Here is a 21,497-nt window from a genome sequence, read left to right as displayed (position 1 = left end):
AAAAAAAAAAAAAAAAAAAAAAAAACCCAAAGGGGGAAAAAAAAGAAAAAGAAAAAGAAAAAAAATAAACCTTTGCACATAATTAACTTCAACCCCACCGAAGTCTTTTGTATGACTATTGTAAACAAACAAACAAACAACAACGACAAGAACACAAAAACAATGAGCTGTGACTGTTAAGCTTGCCCGTGCTCTCCAGTGCACCTCGGTTTTCCTTCTGAGTGTATCTCTCTTTCACTTAACCCTGCTGCTTAAGCCTGAATTAAAATGCTTTTACTAACCTCAGTTCTACTTCCTAAACTGGCTAGTCCTGATCTTCATCCCTGGATGAATCAGATCTGAGTTTGGCCTGAATCATGTTTTTGAAAGTCTTGGGAAACTCCCCAGGCTATTGGGGAGCTGTACCTTCTACTTCTGCACCCTAAAATGCTGACTTGGGACATCTTACTTTCCCAGGCTACAGAAATATGTATATTAGGCTGAGGAAGGTGTGCTTATAGATGATATGATAATGTAGGTTTCAAAGCTCTTGACCTCCCCTTCCCCACACCACTTTCACATTCTCAGGTCCTGGCACTCCCTGCCTTCCCACTCCTTTAGTGGGCAGTCCTGGAATTTAAGGACCTCAGCCCCTAATGGTTCTGGTCCACCACTGGCATCTCATTCAAGAAGTCTGCTTTCCTTTTGTGCCAGAGTTCACCCTCACCTGTTGGTGTCCTGCTCTGGCCTTGACCTAGATCCATCTGGAAGAGGAGAGCAGGGGTCCCTGGACCCTTGTCCAGGACTCTGAGGCAGGGACCTTGTGATTGCCTCCATCCTGAGGCTCTTGCTACTCAGAGAGTCGAAGTTAAGCATATGGCCATTGTTTGGGGATGTTGCCATATACACTGAGGACAGCTGGCTGATAAGGTCGCTGTCCTTTAGAAGCCTCTTGCTGCTTTCCTCATGAGTCTGGATTCGAGCTGTGGATAGAGGAAAGAGCAGGTGACATGTCCAGGTTTGCTGTGCATTGAACCTTAAAGTCTCCACATGGCACATGCTCAGACTTGGTCCCTTATCTGGCACTCTTGGGAAAAGCCTTTAAGGCTACAGCCTGGTGCTGAGTCCTCAGGCCATAGGGGTCATGTGCTCTAAGGGGATTGTAAGACTCCCTTTCTGCTTTGGACTGTGAGGTGAACAGATTTGCTTGGCACACTATCACAGGGTGGTGTGGCCCCTCCTAAGCAATGGGGCCAATGGAACACAGTTTGGAACCTGAAACTGTGAGCTGGGATGTGGGGCTGGCGAGATGGCTCAGCAGGTAAGAGCACTGACTGCTCTTCCGAAGGTCCTGAGTTCAAATTCCAGCAACCTCATGGTGCTCACAACCACCTGTAATGAGATCTGATGCCCTCTTCTGGCACATCTGAAGACAGCTACAGTGTACTTAGATATAATAATAAATAAATCTTTTTTTAAAAAAAGAATGGGATGTATTTATTATTGCAAGAGAACACTGGCTGGCACAAAGCTAATTTAGCTAAGGGACTTTGACAGCAACAGAGTTTATAGTCATCAGCTGCACCTACAAACACAGTAGACCTTTGGCAATACACATTTGGCCATTTGAAGCATGGTATCCAGGCAAGGAATGGAGGAGTCCAGTGTTGTACCTGAGACTACAGGGTACAATCTGATACCCTTCAAGGCAAGGAAGGCTGTTGGAGAAAGTGTGTGTGGGTCCTGGTGGCTCTGCCTAGATTATGTAGTATTCTCAATTGACAATTCATCTCTAACAGTGACAATGGGTTTCACAGCACAAAGCACAGTCATCTTGTATGTGAAATTGTCACCTGGTGACTCCTCCACATGGAATGTGACCCTTGGGCTTGAGTCTCCTGCAGGAGAAGAGTTCTCTTCCAGACATATCACTTTAAAACATTCATAGGAGCTAGTTCACGGGGACGTTTGAGTTCCATTCTCCGTCATGCTCTGGTAGGTAGCATGGGCTGTGCCAGCTCAGTGGTACCAACTGAGCATCAGTGCACGAACTCTCAGTGCACTCTATTAGTGACCTCAAGGGGAAGACAGAGTTACTGGCTCTTTTTTGAGCTGAACCTGTCATTCCACCCCCAAATCTGGCCTTCTAGCCATGCCAGATATCTGTTTCCCACATTCTCCTTCTTTCTGGGGCATAGCTTGCTCTTCCCTGATGGGTCTGAATTTGGAGAACTGGAGGAAAGAAGGTATAAACTTGGAGAGTCTTTGGCTTTGAATTTTCACTTGAATCTGCTTCCATGGCTGGGCCTGCCTACCTGGCATTGCTAGGGATGGCTAGGGCCGTAGGTCAGAGAAGACAGAACTTAGGAATGTGGGAGCCTGGGCAGAAGCCTGGGAGATGGGCTCATGTGGGAAGAGATGGGTGCCTGAGAGGACAGACACAAAGTGGTTAGACAAGCAGGTGCTTCAACATTTTCCATCTTACCACATTGAGTTTTCTCTCCTGTTTCAAAGCCCCTATCTAATTACAGAGGATTGGGGGTTAGTTATAGGCCTGCAAATGATTAAATCAAGGGCTTAGAGCAGTGGCTGGCCCTGGTTTTACTTTAGTGTGCCCAGTGACTTGAGAAAATCCAGAACTGGTTATGAGGCCCCTTCTGTAAATGCTCAACAACTTAGAGAGTAGACATTTGTATTTTAAGACTCACTTACCCTCTACCATTTGGGCAACCTTTTTCTTATCTTCAGATCTCGCCTGGAAAATAAGAATGACAACCAGTTTGCTTTAGGTTTAAGAGGAAGCAGTTACCATTTTATTTTGGAGAGAGAGAGAAAGACTTATGTGCTATTATTCATACTCTGGACACAATAGTACCACTGAGGACAGAATGCTCAGGACATAGAGACTAGACCTATTATTTGAGTGAATAAATGTAAACATGGAAAAGCCAAGGTTTTATGCCTGAGGGGTTTCCTGTAGAAACAATTAGTTCATGCATGTGTGAAACTCTGCCAAGGCAAACAGTATCCTGTAGATGAAGGAGTTGGGACCTGTAGAGTTTCATATTCTGGTTATTTCAGGGATAAGGCCCAAGTCTCAGTTGAGATTCATTTTGCTTTACCTGTACTGAGCACATTCAGCCTGGGGGTGACTTTATAGAATATTATTTTCCACAGTTTTTGTGCATGAAAGAGTTTCCTGTTTTGGAATTTTACTCTCAGCCTCATGTTGACACTCAAGGACTTTCAGGTCCTGAAGCAGTTCAGATCTTTAGATTAGGGAGACTCAGTCTGAAATGGTTTGAGTCACAAAGAAAATACAAATGAGCCACTAGGGAGATATCCATTGACAAAATGCCCTCCACTGGAAATGGCTTCCTAACTTGACATTTCACAAAGCCAGGCTGTTACTCCTTTACATAAATTTGCATGTGTGGGAGCAGTTGTTTTCTTTCCCTAGTGAAAAGGGGACATAGGGTTGTTTTTCAGTGATGATGAGAGACAGGAGGTGAGCAGGAGGCCTCACTTAAGGAAGTATGACTTTCAAGATACACATGACCCAGAAAGTCTGGTACCTTGGATACCTCCCTGGCCTCCTCCTGACCTCGAGGGAGCAGGAGACAGAAGCAGAAGGCCTGGGAGTATCTGCCTCAACCTGGTTACTTAAGGAGAGGTGTGTGGTCCAGGTGGGAAGGAGTCTATGCCAGGCAAAAATCTAAAAAATAAGAAAGAAGAGAGCAGAGTGCTTGAGGTTCAAACAGTACTAGGGGCTCAAGGGTCAAAGTTGATCCAGGCGGGGGTGGCTCTTCACCAGTCTACTAAAGTCTACCGAGGTGCCATGCAAAGAGGGCTTAAGTGAGCAGCAGGCTTGCTCCCAGCAAAAGCAAGTGACCACTGGCTAGTCTCAGAAATAACTTGGAGGGACTCGGTGGGTAGTCACTTTGTACCATAGTACATGTGCATTGTCATCTGAGGGTTGGAGCTGCTTTGGACTCTCGTGCTGGAGAGGGTGCAGGTGTCTGGCCAGGGCTGACATTGGCATGGATGAGAACTGAGTTCAGATGATACTTGCATTTTGGATCTGCATCCTGAGTTGCTGGCTGCTGAGCTTGAGTGATCTCGCGATGCTCTGAAGGTAGTAGATGAGCATGCTGGCATGGAAGGACATAGGATAGTAAGCGGGGTTCTTTAAACTGCTTCTGTAGCTTCCCAGCCCTGCTCAGGGGGCAGCCGAAGTGAGGGTTCCTCCTCACTAGCCTCTGAATCTTGAACAAAAATACATCTGCCTTCTTTCTCACAGCCTGTGGTCACTGGGAAAGCACAACTTCATTTTTTTTTTTTTGTTTCCCCGCAGCTGACCTCTGTTGCTTCAGATTCTGCACCCTGACAATAAATATAAGGCACCAAGGCCAGCAGGCACCTTGCAGCCAATCAAACTGTAGCTACTGGTTTCACTTCTCTCTGAAAGACCTAAGAAACATAAGCTACTCAGCTGAATTATGACATTTCAAAATTATCTACACTTCTGCAGAACACTCGACTGGTATTAATAGTGTCCGGACCCATTAGAGTGGCCACAGTAGCCTTCCAGATGACGTGGTTGACTCGGGAGCTATGCAGCCATCCCTCCGTAGCATGGTGCCTTGTGCTCTCAAGTGTGGCTCAGGATCAATGTTTAGATCATCAACACTTGTAAGTGCTTTCTGAATGGACTAATTTTTAAAAATTATTGGCCATCAGTGTGATCAGGTGACTACACACTTGTCCTAGAAGGCTGAGAGGTGTGGCACCCCTTGGAGACTGTGGGGAATAGTGTCTCCTCAAGTCTGGAAGTTATGACAGACCCTGTAGGCTGGGAGATGTGATGCCCCCTAGGGGCTGGGAGGTGTAGCACTCACAACAGAAGCAGTACAGCTGGAAGTATCACCACGGGGCTGCTGATATGTCCAACTACAGCGTGAAACCATGTCGGGAAGTCATTCTCTATCGTCTCGGACACAATGTCATAAATTTTCTCTTGTCCGCTAGGAAAAAAGAAAAAGATGACTCCAGATTGGGCTGCTTTTGCCAGCGGAATGTTTCAAGATCTATCAAAAGTGTTTGGGTGTCTAGAGGTGGATCTCCACAAGTGGCTATAAAAGCTGGAGGCCAATCTCCAAATGACCAAGATCCCTAACACTCCTGAAGTTATGTGAAGTAGTGATCCGGTTACCCGGTAGGTATGGAGGTGAGGCCACTGATTGCACTATGAGTGCACTGGCTTTTTAGCAAGTAAATGAAGTCACCTCTAATGGCTTCCTGGCTCAAAATCGGCTTAGGCAAAGATGGAGATGGCAGTTGAGATCTGTATGGCTACAGCAAGATACTCCAGACTGAAAGCTGGCATGGACTGTCTTCAAATAAAGCCTGGCTTCAGTCACATAGATTTCTGTACAACCATCTGCTCCTTTCCCTTCCTTTTCTTTTCTACCTCCAACCCCTTCTTTAGATCCACCCACTTGCTCTCTTTCAAACCCCTGATCTCTTTCTGCATCAACTCATAGTACATGCATACTTGTATGCATATGTATATTTATATTATACATATATTTCTAAATACATTACTACAACCTACTCAGTCTGGATATATTGTATACAAGTGTATTTTCAGTTTTGAGACAGAGTCCTACTCAATAGCTCAGGCTGACCTTTAACTATTGACAGTCCTCCTGCCTCAGCCTCTCAAATACTAGGATGATAGGGGTGACGAACCACACCATGCTCTGTTGGTTGTTTTCCATTATTTAAAAATATTGTATTGTGTTATATTAACTTATCCATTTGCTTGGTTACTTATTTCACTTTTCTAGGTGTGTTACCTGAAGGGACCACAGTTCAGAGACGGCTTGTAGTGGACAATGGCAAAAATGGTGGGCAGCATGCAGAGGAACAGCATGAACAGGAGCATTGCCAGGTAGAAGTTGTTGGATCTGCAAAAAGAGCAAGTATCACGAAGCAGCATTCATTCCAGAGTCTGAATGAGTGCTACACAGAAGTACTACCACCTCTGTGGATGGAAGTGCTCTCTTATCAGGGGCCTGGAGAGGTGGCTCAGTTGGTAAAGTGCTTGCTGCATAAACACAAGGACCTCAGTTTGATCCCCAGCACCCGCGTGAAAACGCTGAAGGAGGCAGCATACTTGAAATCCCAGCAATGGGGAGGCAGAGACAGGACAGTCCCTGAGACTTACTGGCCATTCAGCCTGGTCAGACTGGCAAAGCATAAGGTGGAGAGTAATTGAGAAAGGTGCCTGCCTGCTATCAACCTCTGGCCTCTACATGTATATGCATACATATATGCACATGCACTTGCATACACACACACACACACACACACACACACACACACACACACTGCTGTGTGTGAGGGGCATGGCCAGCTTAGAAACCCAGAACTCAGCTTTCAGAGAGAAGCTTCTACTCGGGCAAGTTTACTTTACAAATACTGGCTGGGCACTTGTAAGCTATAAACCAAGAAGACAGTGATCCTATCCCTGTGTGCATGGCTTATACCCAGTTAACTCTACTCATAGAAATCTCAGAACTACTTTAGGACCCACCAGGGTCCTGACCTCATGTCTTCCTCTTCTCTGATAGCCTTGAGCTTGCTTCTTAGGTCCCAGGGTTGGGGCTCTGTTGGATGTGACTCTTAGCCATCTGAATTGGATCACATTTGCTCTTGTTTTGTTTATTTCTCTGCTCCTTACTGCTCAAAGTGAATGGTCTACTGGGGTAAGCCCTGCTGCCTCATCCCTGGTTCCCAGACCAGTATCAGGGCCGTCAACTGCCCAGCTTCTCTACTGGTAGCTCTGACCAATTTGGCATGTGAGACCCTGTGTGTAGTCTATGGGTCTAGTGATGCTCAACTATCCTGTCTGTCAGTTTTTCCCATCTTTCTCCTTCTCTGCTGAAAAATTACTTAACTAGAAGTCTTGTACAGAATTTAACAGGCAGGGGCTAATGTTTGTACCCTCCCCCTGACATGTGGTTGCTTTTGTGGGATATTTGAGAGGTGGTTTGGTCCATGAGGACTCAACTCTCATCAGTGGAATTAGTTCAGATACATACATTCAGCTCATCCTATTTGTTCTTTTGGTCCTTGTATTTGCAGCACACAGGGAGGCCTATTCTTTCCTCTAGATGACACTGCATTTGAGGAGCATCTTAGAAGCAAATCCTAGACTTATCTGGACTTTTAGCTTCAGAAAAGTGAGTCAAAACATATACTTTATAAACTGTCCAGGTTTAGGTATTCTGTTATAGCAGCTCAAATGGAATTAACAGAGAAGGTATGTGAAGTCCCACCCTGTCTCTGTCCCCCTAAACTATACATTGATGAACACTTACACATTTATTATGTATATGTATGATTAAATAATCACATGTAAATATATAAAACCATATATATCCAAACATAGGCATGTGTGGTCATTAGATAAAATGTAAATAGATTACTATCCAGGTCATGTTAAAAAGGTTTGAAAGCCACTAATAGAGACAAGCAGATACACAGATAATTGCTGTGATGAAGCACTATAACTGGGTAATCGTGAGATTTAAAATATGTTCTGAATCCACCCACATTGCTAAATGTAGGGAAGAATAAGTGTTGTCAGGATTATAGAGCAATTCAATCTTTTAAGCAGCTGTGAAGACTAATACATGCCTGCCTTAAAACTCAGCATTATACTTTGTGGTATACTCCTGACAAAAGACACTTAGCAGAATGTACAGGGATGTTAGCCCTAACAATAAGGAGCTGGAAGCAGCCATGGCAGAGATAAAGAAATTAGCAGATCAGTTGTGTGTATTTCCTCAGTAACATGAAATCGAGCAACACAGTGTTGAGTGGAAAATAAGAAATCTGAACACAAAGGAGCACTTTCTGTGTGTCACGTTCTACATAAGTGACAAAACCAGGCAAGCCCAACTGGGTCTGTAGAAATCAGGAGGGACTGTGAGGAAGGAGTGGGGTGGGGTGTTCTCCCTTTATGTGGGTGTGGGGTGTGGAGTCTGTGAAAGGCCAAATCTGATATTCCTAACTTGTGCATATTTTTCCAAATGATTATTAGACATTAGTAGAAATTTAAAGATATTTGCCAAGGACTCCGAAGGGGTGACAATTGATTTCAAGGTGGAGTGGGGAATAGGCAGTGACTTCATGGGGGAACCAATCTGAGAAACTTGAGGGTTTGATAGATACCATGGTAGGAGGCCCCTAGTTGGAAGAGGCTCAGAGGATGCATGGTCTCAGCTGGAGGCAGCAACGCTAGCTACCAACCTGGAAGCCCGAAACACTTGCTGGTGGGGTACATTGCAGGTCAGCACTGCCCAGCTCCTCAGGTACATCAGCCCAATGAGCTTGAGAACATTGAATGCTGGCAGACACGGAGAGAAGAAGGCCCCCATCCTGAAATGGAAGAAGGTCAAGTCAGTCTGTGTTCACATTCAGGGGTGCACTCCAGATACCCCATGGTGGAGCAAGGGTGTGAGACATTCCATGTACACCCTGTACTTCAAGAACTGAAGAAACTTCTGAAGGTACAAGACCCAGTCTGCACATTCCAGAGGGATGATGAGTCCCTGAAGGTGGGTGTTGGTGATGTGTTCATCTCTCTCCTCATTCAGGAAAAGGAAAGGCCTCCTCTGGGGAGAAGACGACACTGGAGCATCAGGTCCTGGAATAGACTCTAGACTTTGCAGGTCTGGGATAAGAACTAAGCTAATAAGTTACTGAGTTTCAGACTGAATTAACAAAGGTCAAACATCCCCAACTTTTGTCGGCTGTTTTTCTCAGGCACCTCACATGTGTTAGTCCACTTAATCATCTGAAACTGGGAAAGGAAGAGTAGATAACCAAGTTAGTAGATCAGGAAGGCAAACCTGGGGAAACAAATCAATTTGCTCAAACACATATTACCCAAAGAGTGACCTGGTGTCTAGATGTGGACACTTCTAAGAGCAGAATTAGTGAGCTGAGAATACTCAGTTATCTCAAACAAGCCAGGACACCTAGCCAAGGCACAAATGTCAAAGGTACAACACAGCCCAGGACCTCCACTTTAGTTTAAAATCAATTTGTATTGAATATGCAATTGAACCTATTACAGTGGAATTCATATTTAGTGGCAGGAAAATGAAGTGTTTAATAAGTGTTTTAAGAGCAGTTGTTTGCTCTCTTATGGCAGACATGTCTCCTGTGCCTCTCTTCATCATCTTTTACTGCATACAAAGACTACAATTACTTGCAAGAGTTGCAGTGAAAAATTTAGCTCAGTATTCCAGGGATCTAGCACATATTAAATAAATAGTACACATAGTTACAACGATTTGATTTATACAACTGGGTTCCCTATGCAGTCTGTGACAGATGTCAGAGGTTGTTTTTCTGAATGTACAGAATACCCAAGCTTCTTTTTTTTCTTTGTCTAACATTATTTGGACCTACAGCACCATTTGTGGTCCCATAGGTAAAGTGGGAGGTCCCCACCCACTACTGAGAAAAGAATGGCAAGATGACCTCTGCCAGTGCCCTGGTGTCCATAGGAACAGGATCTGCTTGGCTGGAGGTGCCTCAGTCAAAGGGTCTTGCCAGGATCCTGGTCACCCTTCAGGATGTGTGAGCTATTCAGAAGAATAGGCCTCCATCTGAGGCTAGTGTCTACATGAAAGGAATAATGGGAAATTCCCAAGAATGGTCTGTCTCTAAGTGCTCCAATGTAACCACAGAGTTCCTGACACCTTGGCAAGAAGCAGTCTTCTGCTTGCTTACCTCCTTCCCAGATGAAGGATTCTACTACTTCCTATGCAGGTGCTTTAGGGGCTATGACCAAAAGTGGTTTAAAAAGGAGCCACTCCCTCTGTCATTCTTTTCTGTAAAACCCTCAGGAAGTCACTACTAAAATCACCTCATTCAAGAATTTGTCACCCTATTGGGGTTAGGGTTAGGGTTAGGGTTAGGGTTAGAGTTAGGGCTGGGGTCATCCTGATGATGCTTATGACTGTGCGTACAGGTCCCTCTGGGCCCATTAAAACCTTAGCTCAGATGACATTAGAAAAGCTGAGATGCAGCACTGTCCTTACCAAATCATCCCTTGATTGTAGACAAGGTGCAGCACATTCTCGGCAATCTTGAATTCTCCATATTCAGGCTGTTAGAGAAAAGCATCTGCATTAAGAACGAAGTCATAAAGTTTTTTGTTGCACAGTACTGCACTATGGCCATTTGTACCAACTTCTTCGCTCTTGTAGATACTCAGAGATCACTGTCTTGCTGGCTCTCAGCAAATGGTGTAATGAAAGCCTGGGGCAGGAGCTCAGTGGAGCATGACCTCTCCTCTTTCCTCATGAATCCCATTTTGTGGTATCTCTACCTCACTCCCTGGACCATGCTCTTATGTAGCTATTTCTTTAGACTGAAGCATTCCCTTCTGAAAGGAGGATCAGGAGAATTAGGAAAGTCAAGACTTAAGGCTCAGGAAATGTCCAAGGCTCAGAAAGGCCTCCCCTAGGCTATGCAAGCAGTTCCCAAGGAAAGGAAAGACTCTTTAGTGGAGCTGCCTACAAGTTGTGCAGCAAGCTTTGCTCACATCACCCATACCGGCATTGGCATTTTAGTGAAGTAGCTATCTGAGTCACCCATGTGTCTTTAAGTAACCCTTCACCCATGCTTTTGTAAGTAACTCCAAGAATCTTGTAGGTTCACTAAGCTAGACTTGAATGGAACCACTTCCTGGGTCTGTTTCCCTCTATTTGAGATGAACAAAAGTAGACTCCCCAGAAAAAGCTGTATGATGCATGTCCACCTGATTCATAGACAAGCCAACAGGAAGAGATGGATTTGCTTCTAGAACCTTCCGCAAGTGAAATACTGGGGGAAGGATTTTACTTACAAACTTGCTTTCAAGGTCCCAACACCAATAGTCACTTAGGTAGCGAACAAAAAGTCCTCGGAAGAAGTCTATGAGGAGGATGCTGGCCACAGTGAAGAGCATGTCGATGACAGACAGCTTCAGCATCTCCTGCAACACATTGGGTCCTGCTGCCACCATGTCCTGACCCCCCACAATCCTCCCTCCTATTATCTCCACAGTTCTCTTCCTGGTTTTCCCTGTCTCTGTCCCTTCCATGGAGCCAGAGCCAGGAGCCCTCTTATGTTTTCCCTTTGTATCTCTATAGAGCACAGAGGCAGAGGGAGGGGTTTCTATTGCATCATGGGTGTTTGGGTTTGGGATTCAAGATCCAAGGCAAAGACACTACTACATAAATCTTAGGAAGACCCTAAGGTCTGAGGCTCTGAAACACAAGCTCTTAACCAGATGTGCCTATGAGGTTGATGATAACCTTTGACAAGGGCCTTGCTTAGTCACTGCTGGACAGTAACTTTGTTCTGATCACTAGGATTAATTATGAATCCTGGAGCACAGAATATTAAAACCTCACTGGATTCCATATTCTTCTTCTATGAAAAAGGGACAGTGATGCCCAAGAATGTTCCCAGGGTGAAGTGTTTGGGACTTCTCAAAGGGCAGAGGAAAACACCTGGCCAACATATGTCTCCCAGCACTGGCCTTGTGGGCCCTGCATGTAGGGCACTGTCTTGTTGGCCTTTGTGTGTGGCGTGATAGAAGTCAGAAAGCTTGTCTCTTCCACGACCCATGTGCTAGTGTTTCTCCTGAGCTCCGCTCCTGATCCAGGTGTGGGCCACTGCCCTTCTTCAGGCACTGTCCTGGTGGCAGAGAAGGTGGGAGCATCTGCCCAGTGGCTTGTGATGTTTTTAGTAGCAGCTTCCTGTTGAGAGGGAAAGAGAAGGAAGGAAGAAGGCAGGCAGGCAGGCAGGTAGGCAGGCAGGCAGGTAAGAAGGAAGGAAGGAAGGAAGGAAGGAAGGAAGGAAAGAAGGAAGGAAGGAAGAAAAGAAGGAAGGAAGGGATGAAGGGAGGGAGGGAGGGAGGGAGGGAGGGAGGGAGGTAATTTATGTTTTTAAGAATCCAGCTTGGACAGATGAAGGAGTGGCCACATTTGCTTTGGAGAGATCATTCTCTCTCCCCAGGTGATTATACTTCTCTCTCTTTCCCTCTCCACCCTGTCTCTTTCTCCATCTCCAGTCACAATTTTCCCCACTCTTTGCTCCTCTCTTCTCTCCTTCCTTTCCCCTTACCATTTGACTAGAGGTGACCACACTTACAAGACACCAGCTAAAACATACCATACTCACTGTCACCTAATGAGTATCAGAAATGGTTCTATGGTTCTAGGTAACATCTTTTCAACCTCAAGGCAGAGGGAGGGGTTCCTATCACATCATGGGTGTTTGGACAGTATCTGCTCATTTGAGTTTAAGTCATGTTCACAAGGAGATTGGGCTTCAGAAGGTGGTAGACTAATGCTCCAGACAGACTGCAGTTAATTTGCAGGTCAGGGCCAAGGTCTATGTGATTTCAAAGCCCTGGCTTTCTATGGCCTCTTTTATTTATTTATGGTATTCTTTGAGTAAACTACCTCCAGGAAGTTCCTCCTCATGCCTTCCATCCCCTCCCACTCATGGTGTCCTCGAAGGCTGAGCAGGCTGAAATGAATATTAAAACTGCTCTGTAAGTGTGGGGCTGGGACTGGAGCACACTTGGAACCTATGGTCAGCTCATCTTTCTGTGCTCATTTGAGTTGCAGTCTTCCTTGATAAAGGAATGAAAATAAGGTAGCATGGCCCAGAGAGATGTGGTGGCAACAGCCCAGGCTCTCATAACAGCACTGTTGGGGCTTAAATTTCTCTCCACACCCTAAAAGGACCATGGTGGTAAGGACTGGAACATATGAGACACAAATATAAGCACTAGAGGGCAAGGATGATGAAGACACTGGCATAGGGGCACTTTGTGGGGAACAACTACAAGAGACTGTCCAGTCTGGACAGTGATGGGTCAGGGGCTGTGCAATCTAGGCCTTGATGTTGGGTGACCATCCAGTCTAGGCAGTGATAGCAGGTGACTGTCCAAGTTGGAGAGTAGTGGGAGGTTGACTATCCAGTCTCACAGTGATGGCAGGTACTATACAGTCTAGGCAGCTATGACAGGTACCATTCAGTGGCGATGGAAAATGTTGGTCCCATCGGGATGCTCACCTCAATGTTCATGCTGTTCACTTTGTCCAGAAGAGCAATGATCAAGCTGTAGAGATTTCCTAGATACAGTACCAGGACCCTGAAAACCACAAGCTGTCTTGAGAAACAAGAACACCATACATAGGACCAGCAGTCTAGAGCTACCAGGGAGTTCAAAGTCATCATGGACATGCTAATAAAACAGTGGGCACAGCATGAGGCTTTCTTTGTGCTGTCATTGAAAAGCCACAGGCTTTTTCTCAGGGCAGGTGAGATGGCTAAGTAAAGGAACTTGTTGGTCATGCCTGACTTTTGACTTTGATCTTCAGGAGCCACATGGTGGGAAGAGAAAACTCACTTTCACAGGTTGTCCTCTGCCCTTCATGTGCATCACATGCATCACACAGACAGACAGACAGACAGGCAGGCACATATATACATGTACACACACGGATAATGTAAAAAATAAAACAAAACTTAGACTACATGAAACATCTATCTTCAGCAGGTTTGGGTGAGGTTTGGAGTCTCTGTCTTTCCCAGATGATCCCACGGTAGCCTGTTAGAAACACTAGTGCAGCAGGAAGACCATGGGTGAATTAATGCAGGGTGACACAGTGCGTGGCCCATGCTTTCTGGTCTGTGAGTTTGTTACCTAGCATCATTCCACCCAGTTCCCAGCAAGTCTATGCTACATTGTCCATTCAAGGAATGAGTGAATAGAACTGCGGAGTGCTAAGAGTTGCTCAGTCCATGAGGCTGAAAGGGCCAGCAGGCCACTTGGAGATTCCAGCACCCACCCTTGGAAGTACAGGCTGGGCTCCACAGAAGCACAGAGTGGCAGTGTTACAGTTACACCAGGCTAGTAGCTGCCAGAGAGTGGAATCTGCTTGCTGCAGGGTGTGCCAGTCATTATAGACACAATGTCTGTTCTATAGTGGAATATTTGGGAAACACATCCTGGCATTGCCAGCGATGGAGCATTGGGTCTTATGGGAAACCTGCCTAAAGAAATAAGGTGGTGGTGGTGGTGGTGGTGGGGGCTGGAGAGATTGCTCAATGGTTAAGAGCACTGGCTGCTCTTCCAGAGGTTCTGAGTTCAATTCCCAGCAACCACATGGTGGCTCACAACCATCTGTAATGGGATCCAATGCCTTCTTCTGGTGTGTCTGAAGATTGCTATAGTGTACCCATATATGTAAAAATAAATGGTCACATCATTAAAAAAGAAAAACAAATGAAGAAGAAGATGGGCAAGGAAAGCAGCCTCTGCAGATCATTCACTGGGTCAGTGATGTGCAAATGTGGCCACCATCCCAGTGATCTTATCTTAAGGAGAATACTTCCACATGGAAATGACAACTCACACATCCACACTGGCCTCTTCCATCTCTGTGGGATGCAAGTGACTCCATGTAGAGGCAGCTTCTCAAGTAGACACCCTTGCCGCTTTCCTTTCCTTTGAAGCTGTAAAAGGGCTCCTTTATGCGGCATCCCAGGTGACCTCGGCATCTACCTTAGCCTATGTGGGTCACAGCCCCTTCAATGATGTGTGGATGGAGGAAGATGGAAACAATTAGCTCTTGGCAGAGCCTGGGCTTTTGCTTGAGCTCTCACTGCATCTTGGATGAAAGGTATCATGGTCTGCTGGTGAGTTAATGGAACTGAAATAATATGTCTTGCTCTTATTACCAGAATTATGTCTCATTTGTCTGGGGTTATGTCTCTCTGTGGCTCTGTTTCTGTAGTTTTGAGTATGAAAAACGAGACCAATCTGTGTAATAGGATTGCTGTTACACCAAATGCAATAATGGAATCGATTCGCCCCAGTGCCTGTGGGCAAGGAAGGATCTGAGGCAGGTACTTCTCATCCAGGCGGGATTGGTGCAGAGTGGAACAGAACGCAGCAGGACGAGGTGGCCCCAAGCCTTGTCCCAGGTCTAGCCCATGTTGTGGGGTTTTGGTCAACTCCTTGATCATTCTAGTAATGATTTTCTATCTTCACAGCTACAGGGTTTCAGGACTCAGCAAACTGGAGTCACCAAGTCAAACAACACCCTTACCTATTTTAGTAAATAAAGGGCTGGCAGTTAGCTCTCTGTTGACCTATTAGCTGTAGCTTTCTTAATGCTTTTCCCTTAGAGCTTGGAGTCAGGACAGACATGAATGCATAGATGACAGAATCTAAAAGATTGACTGTCCTGTCTTTTTCAGAAGATATTTACTGGCTCCGGAGCAGAACCAATCATTCTCAGAGTGGTGTGACATTTAGAGAGTGTCATGAGGTGTCACAGGAGATGGCTTGGAGAAGCCAGCGCAGGTAGAGTAGTGAGTGACTGATCATGCCTCTGATACCTCCTACACCATGGTTACCAGCGCGTGAGTTGGAGTTTACCAAACCCCAGGGAAGAAAAGCAGCTTTCCAGAAAGATACCCACAAAGCCCTTGCTAGACATGAATGTAGCTCTCTCAAGGAGGCAGTCTTGGGATGTTCCCTTGGACACAGTCTTCTCAGGCCACATCTGTTTATGTGACATTCACTGTGGCAGCTATTGGCTGTCTTGGTACAGCCCATACCATCATCCAGCCTTACTAGCAGAGCATGAGCTGTCTACATCATGTCTGGCAAACAGTGTGGGTCTATGCCACCACTCAGTCAAACCACAGAGGAATTCAATCATGAGGAAAACAAGACATGTATTCCATCATCTTGCTGCTCAGCTCATTTCCTGTCTGCTTTCCGTCTTCCCCTCTGCCCCTCATCCTCTTCTTTCTCTGCTTCCTCTTTCCTCTACCTATAATTCCAGCTGTATTACTGGTACTATTCTATTCCCTCCTGCTCTGACTCCACTCCTTTCATTCCTACTGCTGCCAGCTTTCCTTGAGCAATCTCCCTAGGGGAAGGTCTCTTCTACATGTGGGGAAGCAGCAGCATGCTTTAGCTCTGCAGTGATTCAGTCCCTCTGTGGATGGCTGATGGGTGAACCACCTTGGGGCTCTTCCCACCAGGATGCTCTACCTTGCTAACTGGAAGCGCAGTGTCGTCCGTGGATGGTACATCTCCAAGGCAGCGATGAGGTCAAAGGCAGACGGTGCTAGCATGGTGACGAGGGAGACCACCACGCTTACCTATGGAGAGAGTATAGGCTCCTCAAGCCCCCCCCCCCCCACTCTCTCAACCACACTTGGTTTTGTATTTGGCCACTTGCCAATGTGAATGTCAGTTAACAGGGACACTGAGCCCCTGCTTAGAAACCTCCCCACATCTCTCTTAGAGTTATCCCTTTTTTCAGGCTACCACCACTCCAACATAGGATTGTTCCTTTCTGAAACTCTCTGTTAGGGTCAGGAGGATACTTACATGTGCTGTCTGGGCTTTGGTAGCATTGTATTTATACCTCCCTGACCTTGGTTGGAAGATGGAAATAATTGCTATTATTATGATCAGAAAGGGGAAGGCAGAGAAGTAATTGAATATCCCTCTGTACACAGGGGATTAATTATCTTGAGAACTGTGCCTGGTTCTTGTTTGTCTGGACTTAAGGGAGAAGAAAGGCGAGTTTAAGCTGGTACATAAAATGTCTGAGCTAAATTAAGAAATAATTGTGGAACAGATGTTTAAAAATCTGCCATTTCATAAATGTGCAAAAGGTACAAATTTACTTAACCCACATAACTTGTATAAAATACAAGAAGATGTGAGAAAGACTTCCTGTTATATTTCAGATTCTAGGAAATGATTGAGCACAGGTGAACACACACAGGATAGATGTATGCCCATCTCACTGCTTTTAAAATGGATGCTATTTTTATCCGAGTAATACAAAAGATGTTTTGAAGTTATTTTTGTCTTTCACATCTTGGCAGGTAAATTGGGCCAAACATTTAGGACAACAGTCACCATTATTATAAATTATGACATTCTCCCTAATCTACTGGGTAATTTTTATGTATGGGTGGGTTGTTTAGTACACAAACAGTTTATGTGACTGGTTCTGGAAATGACCTAAGGGCTGGATAGAAGCAGCTAATGGGATTTGAAGCCCATGCGTGGGTCAGTACAGTCACCGATGCAGCTCTGTGGTGGTGCTCATGCCTAAGGATGTGGATGCAAAGGAACAGATGTGAGCATGGAAAAACTGAACCATAAGGATCAGTATGGGCACCTGGAGGAGTTCTTAAGATCTTCCTAGTTCTTTAACCAGGACTTGATAGCACTGGCGCTGAAGCCTCTGGTCCCTACTCTAGAACTAGAAGGCTGTACTCATTTCTAGAGATACTTCAGTCTAGTTCACTAAAGAAGCATACAGAAGGCAATTTTGGCATCCCTATTAAAGTGCCCCTGCTTTAGAGAACATAGCTGCTAGTAGCTGGGTACCTCATTCTTTTCCCAAAGTGTCAGCTCCTTCTTCGACTGCTCCAGCTTCTGGGACCGGTCCACCACAAAGTAGATGAGATAGATGCTTCCAGCCAGTGAGAGGAGCACCAGGATGTTGGCAATGATTCTCAGGCAGACAGTCACCGCCCTGCAGAGAGAAGCAGTACTCGGATGCAGATGGCGGGACTTGGGGCCAGGGGCCTTTCCCCCTGCTGCGGGGCCTCTTTGCTTCCTCTGCCCCCAATTTCTCACTTTCTGAGAGATCAACAGAGTTGTAAATTTGGCCAGACAGCAGCTTGGAACAAATAAACCATCCATCATTGGTTTTAGGATGCAAGTATGTAGGTTCTAGTTTGAGGTTTGTTGCTTCACATTGAAGTCCTACAGAGCTCAAGAAATGATTCAGCTGTGAAGTGCTGGCCATGCAGGCATGAGGATCTGAGCTCAGATTCTGAGAGGCAACATTTAAATATGTCAGGCAAAGTGGCGTGTACATGTAGCCCCAGCACTTGGCTTTGGGGAGGCAGGGATAGTCAGATGCCTGAAATTCACTGGCCAGAGAGTCTAGTCAAATTGATGAGCTTTGGAGTTTGTGGGATACCCTGTCTCAAACCATAAAGGTAGAAAGGCATTGAGGAAAAATGCTCAATGTATACTTCAGGCATCCATGCACACATATTTATGCACATGTACACTAAACAATACATGTATTACTCTACACACACACACACACACACACACACACACACACACACACACACACACTCACACATTAGAGTCCTGTGAAACACACAGTGCTTCACATAAAGTTTTCGGCAAAAGAAGAATGGGGAGGGGAGAAAGACTGGCCTCATCTTTCAGATGACAGTTGGTGGACCCACCCCAGCATTCCATATCATGAGCCCTGGGGGAGTCCATAGGTGCTGTCTTCCATGGCATACTCATTCTATGGGTAAGAGTACATGAGTGTGGCCCAGGACCCTGTTGAGTACCTCCCAGGGCAGTGGTGGGGTAGTTAACCTAGGTACAGGCAAGCTTGCACAGCTCTGCCTGGAGAAAGATGATTTGAAGTGGCACATAGAATTGAGCCACTCCTCCTAAGTCCTACTACAGGGGAGCGTGGGCAGGGCAAGATATTTCTTTTTATGCAAATTTTTGCCCTTCATTGGTATAAAAAGAAACTTGATCCTAAATGAGATGGTGAATGCCATCTCCCAGGTAAAAAAGGAATACATAATGAGCTAGAAAGCATGGTTATTCCCTGCTCTGGAAGGGAAATAGCATAGACCCTGAACTGTGGAGCACTGGGGCAGAAGACACTGAGAGAGCTAGGTCCATCAGTGTCATCCAACCTGCCTCTAGAGCACACAGTTATCATTGTCAGGATCATATTATCCACTAGGCACCAGTTAGGAGGAATGTAGCAGGGGGATACAAAGTCTGCCTCCCCATGGCCAAGCCCCTGGCATCCTTCCTGATCACAGCTGTCTTGAGTGAAGTGGCCAAGTGATAGTTTCCTCTTCCTCTGTGTCTCCCCTGGTCCAGAGTACCTGCTACATCTCTGTCTTCCTCTGAGCAACAGGATGGGGACTATGGGTTACGGAAGAAGAATGAGAAAACTTGTTCATCCTTGGTTCACCAGTAATGAGTTGTTGCGTAAGACCTCTTGGATCGCGAATAAACTTAAAAGTGGCTATCGTTTTCAGATTCCAGGGATCATTTAAATCATTTGATTAGATCTGCTAAAGACCCGGACTCTGTATCCCACTGCCAGGGATGTTAATCTGAACTGAGGTTGTTGCTTTCAGAGGCTGCTGATGACTATGGTGGGCTTGTTGTCTGCTCTCTGAGATGCCTGATGGGACCTATCCTGCCATTTCAGTGGAGAGGAAATGTAGGTCAAAAAGGTTGTGGGCTAGCTTTCTGGGTCACTGGGGTTTATGTAAGGGAGGGCTAGGACCCATACTTCCCGGCTGCTGTGTACAGCTCTTCTTAGCTCTGCCCCTGCTCCCACCATTCCCAGTAGCCAGTAGACACACATTTACCTGAACAGAAGGACTATAAAATCATCAAGGACATGAGGCCAGTGGGCATGCTTACCTTAAGGAGGACAGAGCCATGGCCCCTTCACAGCAGTGTCCTCCTATTCTACTGGGTCTCTGTTTAAAGATCTCATGACAAACCTGGCCCCCAGGTGGTCATCTCTGAAGGCTATGGGAGTGAATGGGATGTTCCTTGTATCTTAGGAACTCAGAGATTTGTTTCTAAACAAATTAGTCCTAACTCATGTGTTTCCTTCACTTTGCAAAGTAGAAATTATTACCAAAGTCAGCCATTTTATTATGTAAGTCAAAGAATAGGAAACTTGTGAGTCTTAGACCTCCCGTCCAGTTTCAGCAGGTTCTGCAGGAGGAAGCTCTGCTGTAGAAAAAGAACGAGATCCCCCAGGTCGTATTACTAAGGAGATGGACATCAAGAGGAAAGAGTGTAACAATTATGAATGTGGACAACTTGATAATTTTTTTGTACCAAATGAGGCAAAAATTAATGAATGGGCATATTAATACTTACATGTTTTTGTTTTTTTTCTTTTCTTGCTCTTCCAGTATGGCCTCCTTGAAGGAAAAATACATATCGCATTAGGACTTAACCTTATAACCAACAATAGGCACTAGGAATAATGTATCCAACTGGGCATAATGGCTCATACTGTGATCCCAGCCCTTAGGATGATCAAGACTTTAGGGCCATGCTTGCCCACATAGTAGGTGTGAGCTAGTCTGGGTCTAAAGAGAAAACAAAACACCAACCACCACCACCACTAACAACAACAACAAAAATCCCCACTCTCTTATCTTAATTCTTATCTTCAATATCTGTGACTCTCTTCTGTAAGTTTCTATTGGTAGCAGTAGATTAAATATTAATTATATAGCAGTCAATTATGCAAAATATTTGGGGATTGGGAAGAAAGAATGGAGAAAAGGAGCTGTGATAGTTTGAATCATGGAGATATTTCCTCCCCAAAATAAGGTTTCCTTTAATTGCCTATGACACTCAGATGACCCAAATCTCTGATTTTGATCACATTAACTTCTAAGCTAAAAAGCTTATATCCACAATGCACAAGTATTTATTCATGTATAGGTTTTAGCAATCCATTGTGTAAATTATTAAAAATACACAAATCAAAATTTTAAGACAATGGGACACTATGCAGAAATAAGACATTTTGAGCTTTTGTTCCCACATTTGTTGGGCTCTTGGCTTTCTTTCCTTTTCTTTTTATTTATTATTATATGTAAGTACACTGTAGCTGGCTTCATATGCACCAGAAGAGGGCGTTTTGTGAGCCACCATGTGGTTGCTGGGATTTGAACTCAGGACCTTTGGAAGAGCAGTCAGTGCTCTTAGCTGCCGAGCCATCTCACCAGTCCCACTCTTGGCTTTCATTATCAACCATGGTCACCTCTTTGCCTCTTTTGCCCTGTGATGGAAGAGAACAGTACTGGTTCTGCCAGCAGGGGGCACTGACTGCCTTGCTGCCAGGACTCCATAGCACAGCCTTCACTTACCCTAATGCTGTTCAAGATGGCAGCTGTTTTGCTTTCTGCAGCCTCTGGGTTCCCAATGAGATAATCCCAGGCACAAAACACCCGCCAGCAGAAGGTGTAGTTTTCATTGGAAGCACTGGCTAGGCTGGTGCGGGAGTTCTTAGCCATCCTGCAAGAGAGCCCCTAGTGAGATCACAAGAGCATGTCTCAGGGATGGGATCACCCACTCTGAAGTGGAAAAACCTGACATGGAGCCTTTATGCAACCTGGGCAAAGCTGTCCTCTGACATAATTCCTCAGTTCCTATTTGGCAAGCAGAACACTGGCTGGACTTTAACCATAGTTGGACCCTCGGGCCCATCCTTTACCTGTGTGGAAATGACAATGGTAATTATCACATGAGTCCACCATGTGATACCACCCTGTCAGCACTGTGGTGATCAACAGCCATT

General features: G+C 45.4%; 1 protein-coding gene across 2 annotated transcripts in view; it reads right to left on the bottom strand.

Moving 5' to 3' along the window:
• The window catches only part of Tmc3 (transmembrane channel like 3), a 39,004-nt gene that overhangs the window by 2,492 nt on the left and 15,015 nt on the right, over positions 1-21,497 (bottom strand). Inside the window, exons 8-21 of one of the 2 annotated variants that reach the window (XM_021168016.2) lie at positions 21,067-21,214; positions 20,063-20,106; positions 17,492-17,639; positions 16,133-16,242; positions 13,135-13,213; positions 11,559-11,807; positions 10,910-11,038; positions 10,101-10,168; positions 8,299-8,427; positions 5,838-5,948; positions 4,878-5,003; positions 4,052-4,130; positions 2,692-2,734; positions 707-962 (exon numbers count right to left, since the gene is read on the bottom strand). In XM_021168016.2, coding sequence (XP_021023675.1) covers positions 707-962; positions 2,692-2,734; positions 4,052-4,130; positions 4,878-5,003; positions 5,838-5,948; positions 8,299-8,427; positions 10,101-10,168; positions 10,910-11,038; positions 11,559-11,807; positions 13,135-13,213; positions 16,133-16,242; positions 17,492-17,639; positions 20,063-20,106; positions 21,067-21,214 — 1,719 coding nt within the window. Of the gene's footprint in view, positions 1-706; positions 963-2,691; positions 2,735-2,755; positions 4,131-4,877; positions 5,004-5,837; positions 5,949-8,298; positions 8,428-10,100; positions 10,169-10,909; positions 11,039-11,558; positions 11,808-13,134; positions 13,214-16,132; positions 16,243-17,491; positions 17,640-20,062; positions 20,107-21,066; positions 21,215-21,497 lie in introns of those variants that run through there. The other variant, XM_021168017.1, reaches the window with a different exon arrangement.

The sequence above is a fragment of the Mus caroli genome, chromosome 7 (genome assembly GCF_900094665.2).
Source record: "Mus caroli chromosome 7, CAROLI_EIJ_v1.1, whole genome shotgun sequence".
NCBI classification, from domain to species: Eukaryota; Metazoa; Chordata; class Mammalia; order Rodentia; family Muridae; genus Mus; species Mus caroli.
Note: the sequence above shows the minus strand (reverse complement) of the source record. Positions and strands in the feature narration are given on the sequence as shown.